General features: G+C 37.2%; 1 protein-coding gene across 1 annotated transcript; it reads left to right on the top strand.

Moving 5' to 3' along the window:
- Positions 1 to 2,351: 2,351 nt before the first annotated feature.
- On the top strand, positions 2,352 to 2,855 carry LOC111474487 (basic form of pathogenesis-related protein 1-like). Its single transcript, XM_023119558.1, has one exon. It carries the CDS (start codon positions 2,352 to 2,354, stop codon positions 2,853 to 2,855), a length of 504 nt encoding a protein of 167 aa, XP_022975326.1.
- The last annotated feature ends 5,902 nt before the right edge of the window (positions 2,856 to 8,757 follow it).

Raw genomic sequence — 8,757 nt, 5'->3', positions numbered from 1 at the left:
TTGAAGGGCACCTAGTGAGTCTAGGACTACGAGTTATGTAATCTAGGGCAAGTGGGAGAAAAGGCATGAGTATGTGATGCCCTAGTTTATTGTATTTATGTCTCTCTCTACTCAACGTTATAAAACCCCACTGGAGTTTTAGTCCAAGTGGGTGTTTGTTGGGTTTTATGTCCTAAAACTCATAGTTTGTAAACAAAGACATATTCTATTTTCAATAAAGTTATTACTGATGTTTATTCAGTAAAGATTGTTATTGAATAAAGTGAACTTTACGATCATTAATCTAAATCCAATAAACTAATAACACTTTGACTATAGTATGATTACTTGAACTATATGTAGAGTCTCTCTTCATATATGCTAAATCCCTCCCAAGTTTAGTCACTCACCGGATTCAACAATTCTGTTCTAAGGACGGAGGATAGTGGAGAAGACACTAGTGGTGGATCGAAACCGGTTCGTGAGGAAAAAAGAATTTGAACTACAAAAGGTTAGTATTCAAATTCATTAAGTTTTAATACTTATGAACATGCTAGTTATTTACTATAATTGATGTTCTAAAAGTGCCAAAGATCCAAATTGCTTCCGCATGTGTTATATTAGCACCATCAGTGGGCACTACACTCAGATAGTGTGAAGGAGCTCGTTTGTTGTTTGCAATTATGATCCTCCTAGTAACTAGATTGGGGAAAAGCCTTATGGTTCTTCTTTGTATATTGGGGAATCTCCACAATAATATGATATTGTATACTTTTCTCCCCTAAATGGAGAATGAATGCAATCATGAATTTCTACAATTTTATGATATTGTCTACTTTTCTACCCAAAATTGCAAAAATAAATGGAGAAAATTAACGAGTTTTAGAAATCATATCTTCACAATGGTACGATATTGTCCTCTTTTCTATCCAAAATTGCATAAATAAATGGAGAATTACCGAGATTTAGAAATCACTCGTCTCCACAATGGTATGATCTTTGTTGGATGAATGTCCCACCTCAGCTAATTTAGGGAATGATCGTGGGTTCATAATCAGAAAATACTATCTCCATCGGGGTGAGGCCTTTTGGGAAGCGCAAAGCAAAGCGATGAGAGCTTATGTTCAAAGTGGACAATATCATACCATTGTGGAGAGTCGTGTTCGTCTAACATGGTATCAGAGCCACGCCCTAAACTTAACCATGTCAATAGAATTCTCAAATGTCGAACAAAGAACTCCAAAAGAAAAAAGAAAAAGAAAAGAAGTCGAGGGGAAGTGTTGGATGAAAGTCCAACTCGGCGAATTTAGGGAACGATCATGGGTCCATTGAGGTGAACTCAAAGTGGACAATATCTTCCTAATGGTATGATATTAAGTGCTTTCTTACCAATACTGCAAAAATAAATGGAGAATTACCAAGTTTTAGGAACCATCCATCTCTACACTGATATGATACTGTCTAGTTTGAGATTAAGTACTTTCTGCTTGTTGTCCTGTGAGATTATTCCTTGCTTATAGATTCATGATCATTCTCTTAACAATTTTACACACGGAGAATAGCTCCCAGAATAGCTGTCAAATGTTGTTTGAAGTCAACGGGAATAAATGCCCGCGGCGGAGATGCGAAAAACCAGTCACGATGTTTCGGCATCGAAATCGGGAGACCCACGACGGCAATTAGCTCTGCTGCACATAAGTCAATAGTAATTAAAATATACTATTACTCGAGAGGTAGAAGGTTTTATTTCATCCATGACTATATGTTTTAAGTTACGGTTACTTTTAGAAAAAGGAAAAAGAAATACAAAAATTCACAACTCAATTAGTAGTAAATATTTTTAATCTAAAATTCTTTTTATATAATAAACCCAATCTAAATAGGTTATAAAAATTTTAGGTTAAATTAGTTCATTTCGTTTACTCAAAATTTTAATAAAATATTAACATTATTTATTTATTTTTGAACATTTAATTAACCAATTCAATTTTAATACATATTTTAAAAAATTGGAGGAGAATAAATAAATAAAATTATGAAACTAAATAAAACAATAAATATATACCTACAAGTAAAAATGTATCTTTTAAGATTAACCATAATCGGGTGGATTAAGTTTCATTAATCCTAAAAAAAAAATCATAAACTAGCTAAATCTAGAAAATTTTCATTTATTTGAAGCTAATCCAAACAAAAATCTAGCTCGTAATTAAACATGGAAGCGAGAATGAATTTATTCTCTTTGAATTCCCAAGCATGACATAATTAGTTCATAATTCATGGTTTTACCCATCACATTCCATATTAAGTTTTCCATCTCTATATAAATCATTCCCTCATTCTCAATCTTCATCTCATCTCTCATCGGAATTATGTGGACTCAAACCCTTCGGATCATGGCCGCTTTCATGGTCACTTTCATTTTCCTCCTCGCCCTAACCAAAGCTCAAAACGCCCCCGGTGACTACCTCGCGCTTCACAACCGAGCTCGAGCCGAGGTCGGCGTCGGGCCCATGCAATGGAGCAACACCGTGGCCGCGTACGCTCAAGCCTATGCGGAAAAAAGAAAGGGTGACTGCGCCATGATTCACTCAACCGGGCCGTACGGGGAAAACATAGCCGCGGGCTACTACCCTGAGTTCACCGGGGCGGATGCAGTGAAGCTGTGGGCGAACGAGAAGCCGCTGTATGATCATGCATCGAATAAATGCGTGGGTGGTGAATGTGGGCACTACACTCAGATGGTGTGGCGGAGCTCGGTGCGGCTTGGATGTGCTAGAGTGCCTTGCAAGGCTAATTCTCAGTTTGTTGTTTGCAATTATGATCCTCCAGGCAACTATATTGGGGAAAAGCCTTATGATTCTTGGGTGGTATGAAGAGATTTGGTTTTAAAATTTTTATGAATATTAATAAAGTTTGTGAGAGAATCATGAATTTATTTATTGAAATAAAACTACGATATTGTCTACAATAGTATTATATTGTCTAGAGCATAAACTCTTGTTGCTGTGTTTTGACTTCCTTACTTATAAACTCATGATCATAGAGTCTCCCCTCTCATTAAGTACACCACATAGAGCCACATTTGAAGCCTATAGATTACCTATGATCATAGAGACTCCCCTCGAACAAAATACACCATAGAGCCTCCCTCGAACAAAATACACCATTGTGCCTCCCCTTAAGTCGATGGATTTCTAAAAGAAACTCCCTTTAATCGAGACTCGACTTCTTTCTTCGGAGACCTTGAACAAAATACGAAATTTGTTCGACACTTTTAACTACGATTTTTAGGCTTACAACTTTTTCGTTCGACATACCTAAGTTAAGTTCATAGTTTGATACCATGTAACTAATCACGAATCTCTATAATGTTATATGATATTTGTCAACTTTGAACATAATATCATGGGTTTGCTTCGAGCTCCCACAAGAAGTCATGTTAATGAAAATGTATTCTTTAGTTATAAATCTATGATCATTTCCGAACAGTCTTCAACACTGAGAGCATCAGCCACCAGCCAATTGTTGTTCCAAGTCACCCGGAAGAAATGCCCTCGGCGGAGATGCGGAAAACCAGTTTAAGGTGTTTTCAGCCTCCAAATCGAGAGAACCACGACGACGGCGATTAACTCCGCTGCAGTATGATACCCACACAGGAGACGAAGACTCACTGCCACAACCTACCGCCGTTTACCAGCTCTGAATATGGAGACCAACGGGGCCGGAGTGACTAAAGGACACCCGACGCTCAAAAGGCGACCATTTTTTTTCTTACTTTACTTATTGGCACTCCATTCGTCTTTTTCTCGGCTTCGTGGGAAAAAAAACAATAATAATAAATAATCAAAATGGTAAAATCAAAGAAATGCCTGTTTTTGTTTAATTACTGAAATTCCCTTTTATCGAAATACTGAAATACTGAAATTTGATAGGTACTGTGATCATTGGGCAATGCTCATGGAAAACTTCTTTAGTACTGGGTTTGGTGGAGAATGTGATTCCTGCACCAATATGACACATTGTTTTAACAGATACCAAGAAGAAGCACATTGATGATCATAAATTGAAAGATTTCAAAGCAAAGAATTATCTATTTCAAGCATTAGAACGTTCGATCTTGGAGACAACCCTCAACAAGGATACAGAAACTCAATTCATCATACCTGATGATGGCGTTGAGGATCCATTGACCTATAAACAGGCAATGAATGATGAAGATAGAGATCTGTGGATCAAAGCCATGAATCTTGAAATGGAGTCAATGTACTTCAATTCAGTCTGGGAACTTGTAGATCAACCAGATGGGGTAAAACCTATTGGTTGCAAATGGATCTATAAGAGGAAACGAGACCAAACCGGTAAGGTACAAACCTTTAAAGCTCGTCTTGTAGAAAAGGGTTATACCCAAAGAGAGGGGGTGGACTATGAAGAAACCTTCTCTCCTGTTGCTATGCTTAAATCGATTAGAATACTCTTGTCTATTACCACATTTTATGATTATGAAATTTGGCAAATGGATGTCAAGATAGCCTTTCTAAAGGGCAATCTTGAAGAGAGTATCTATATTGCTCAACCAGATGGGTTCATTAAACAAGATCGCAAGCATAGGGTTTGCAAGCTTAAAAGATCCATTTATGGGTTGAAGCAAGCATCTCGATCCTGGAATATAAAGTTTGATACCGCGATCAAATCTTATGGCTCGAAACAGAATGTTGACGAACCTTGTGTTTATAAAGGATAGTCAACTCTATAGTAGCTTTCTTAGTGTTATACGTTGACGATATTCTACTCATTGGGAATGATGTGGGATTTCTGACTGACATTAAGCATTGGCTAGCGACACAATTCCAAATGAAAGATTTGGGAGAGGCTCAGCTTGTTCTTGGAATCCAAATTGTTCATAATCGCCGGAACAAAACACTAGCATTGTCTTAGGCATCGTATACGACAAAATGTTGATTCGATATAAAATGTAGGACTCCAAGAAAGGATTTTTACCTTTCCGGCATGGAGTTTATTTGTCGAAGGAACAAAGTCATAAGACACCTCAAGAAATTAAGGATATGAGACACATTCCCTATGCATCAGCAGTCGGTAGTCTGATGTATGCCATACTATGTACCCGACCTGACATATGCTATGCTGTGTTAATTGTCGGTAGATATCAGTCCAATCCGGGACGCGTTCATTGGAATGCCGTTAAGAATATCCTCAAGTTTCTTAGGAGAACGAGAGACTATATGCTAATGTACAGTGCTAAGGATCTGATCCTTACAAGGTACACTGACTCAGATTTTCAGACCGATGTAGATTCGAGGAAATCGACATGAGGATTTGTCTCACTCTGAACGGAGGAGCAATAATATGGAGAAGCATAAAGTAAGGTTGCATCGCTAATTCTACCATGGAGGCTGAGTATGTTGCTGCTTGTGAAGCAGCGAAAGAATCTGTATGGCTTATAAAGTTCTTAACTTATTTGGAAGTCGTTCCAAACATGCATCTTCCCATCACTCTTTATTGTGATAACAGTGGAGCAGTTGCAAATTTGAAAGGACCAAGAAGCCATAACCGAAGAAAACATATTGAGCGCAAATATCATCTCATAAGGGAGATTGTGCAACGAGGAGATGTGATCATCACACAGATAGCTTCGGAGCACAACATTGCTGATCCATTTACAAAGCCTCTCACGGCTAAAGTGTTTGAAGGGCACCTAGTTAGTCTAGGACTACGAGTTATGTAATCTAGGGCAAGTGGGAGAAAAGGCAAGAGTATGTGATGATTATATAATTGTTATATAAAGCATGTTAGATGCATGTTATAGGTTATTTTCAACATCATAAAACGAGATAGACGTTAAAATCTATAATGAAAATAAGTGCATGCTCGCTTAAGGTTAAGAATTAAGCACAATCAATTTTAATAGTTCAAATAGGTCGATGTCTTGTAAAATTTTGCTTACAAGAAAGCTCACCTGGCACGATCTTGACTAAGGCTGGAGGTACTTAAGTTGACGGTTTACGGAACACCTACTACTTAGTGGGAGATCGGACCAATACTTGAGCTTAGTTAGCCTAGTTTTATGAGCATGCTTGAGTGATGTAAGTTCTGGAAAAATTACCTAGACTTAGGTTATATTTAATTAGCCGAAATATACCTAAGTAATGAGTATACCCAACCGTTTAAAATACTTAGTGTGAGGAAAAAAGTATATGAGATACATCGTTTTCCTTTTCACGCTCTCTGAAAAATTCACACCGTGAGATTCATGCTCGGCCTCGTGTCGCCCTGGGAGCGTCCTCCATTCGGAAGGTATTTGCATGAGTCAATAACAAGGTGAATAGAGAAAGTACTTATAGTAAGTGGAAAAAGGAAGTATATCAACACGTCCTATGGTCTCCACTACTAGGTTGCACCGTGAGATTCTCATGTTCCGCCTGCATGTTGCCCTAGAGCAACTACCCATTCGGAGGGTCGTAACATGGGAGTCGAAACAACGCAAACTCCAGAAATGGATACTATTTCTTAGGGCCATTCCCAACTTTGGCTTTTTCATTCAATAGCATTGTTGGGACCGATCTATGAGGCCTGAAATTGGTGGGTCACACTTGCGAAGAATTACTAAGAGTTAGTGTTTAAGTCAAGAATGTCTTCGTTTGGTGAATGAGTGATTGACTGCCCCTCGGTAGCAGTTGCTCTAACTCACTAAAGTATCGTTGCAAATTAATAATTTTTTTTTTGGTACATTATTACATTAGCTAAAACTGATTGGATTAAACAGCATTAAGTCAAATCACTAATAGAATTTTCTTTATATCTCAGCATGACAAACTCAATAGTACAATTACTCGCTTTTGAGAAATCAAACCTGAACACAATACTGGTAATTGATGATTTAAGGTTTGTTTTAACTGAGGAATGTCCTCCAAAACCCAACTCAAATGCAAACCGAACAGTTCGGGATGCGTATGACAGATGGATAAAGGCAAATGACAAAGCCCGAGTGTACATTCTAGCCAGTATATCTGATGTTTTGTCTAAAACACACGATGTTATGGGTACTGCTAAAGAGATTATGGAATCTCTAAAAGGAATGTTTGGACAACCGTCCTTCTCCACTCGACATGAAGCCATAAAATACATTTACAACTGTCGTATGAAAGAATGGACCTCAGTTAGAGAACATGTCCTGGACATGATGGTTCATTTCAATGTGGCAGAAGAAAATGAAGCTGTCATTGATGAGAAGAGTCAAGTTAGTTTTATCATGGAGTCTCTTCCGAAGTGCTTTCCGCACAAATGTGGTGATGAACAAAATAGAATATAACTTGACTGCTCTTCTCAATGAGCTACAAACTTATCAGTCCCTCTTAACGAACAAGGGACGTACAGGAGAAGCAAATGTTGCTATCTTCAAGAAATTACAATGAGTATCATCCTCCAAAAATAAGTTTGAACCTTCAACTTCTAAAAGTGTTTTGATGAAGAAGAAGGGTAAAGGGAAAAATAAGATTCCTACTAACCGCAAATAGAAGGCTCAAAAGGCAGATGAAGGAAAATGTTTCCATTGCAACGAAAATGAGCACTGGAAGAGAAACTGCCCAAAATACTTTGTAAAGAAGAAAGCTAAAAAGACACAACAAGGTAAATATGATTTACTCGTTGTAGAAATATGTTTAGTAGAGTATGATAACTCAACTTGGATACTAGATTCAGGGGTCACTAATCATATTTGTTCTTTTTACCAGGAAACTAGCTCCTGGAGAATGCTTGCGGACGGCGAGATAACACTCATGGTTGGAACATGAGAGGTTGTCTCAGCAAGATCAGTAGGAAATTTAAAGTTATTTTTTGGAGATAGATTCATTATATTAGATAATGTATTTTTTGTTCCAAGAATGAAAAGAAATCTAATATCTATCTCTTGTTTATTAAAACAATTGTATAAAGTATCTTTTGAAATCAATGAAATGTTCATATGCAAAAGAGGCATTCATATTTGTTCTACAAAACTAGAAAACAACTCATATAAGTCAAAACTGAGCATAACAAAAGCTATTTTAAATACCGAGATGTTTAAAATAGTTGAAACTCAAAATAAACGACAAAAGATTTCTCCTAATACCTACCTTTGGCATTTAAGACTAGGCCACATTAATCTCAGTAGGATTGAGAGATCGGTTAAAAGAGAACTTCTAAATAAGTTAGAAGACAACTCTTCACCTCCATGTGAGTCTTGTCTTGAGGGTAAAATGACTAAACGATCGTTTTCGGAAAAAGGTTATAGAGCCAAAGAAACCTTAGAACTCATGCATACAAATCTCTGTGGTCCAATGAATGTCAAAGCACGAGGAGGATATGAATATTTCATCAGTTTTATTGATGATTATTCAAGGTATGACTATCTTTACCTAATGTGTCACAAGTTCGAAAGCTCTTTAAAAATTCAGAGAGTATAAGACTGAGGTTGAGAATCTATTAGGTAAAACTATTAAAATACTTCGATTAGATCGAGGAGGAGAGTACATGGACTTAAGATTTCAGGACTATATGATAGAACATGGAATAAAGTCCCAACTCTCAGCCCCTGGTATGCCTGAACAAAATGATGTATCAGAAAGGAGAAATAAAACTTTTTTAGACATGTACGGTCTATGATGAGTTTCGCTCAATTACCCGATCCATTTTGAGGATATGCAGAGGAGACTGCCACATACATTTTGAACATGGTTCCTACTAAGAGTGTTTTAGAAACACTTTATGAGTTATGGAAAT

Source organism: Cucurbita maxima, unplaced genomic scaffold (assembly GCF_002738345.1).
Source record: "Cucurbita maxima cultivar Rimu unplaced genomic scaffold, Cmax_1.0 Cma_Scf00420, whole genome shotgun sequence".
NCBI classification, from domain to species: domain Eukaryota; kingdom Viridiplantae; phylum Streptophyta; class Magnoliopsida; order Cucurbitales; family Cucurbitaceae; genus Cucurbita; species Cucurbita maxima.
The sequence above is the reverse complement of the archived record's forward strand: the minus strand, read 5'-3'. Positions and strand labels throughout refer to the sequence as shown.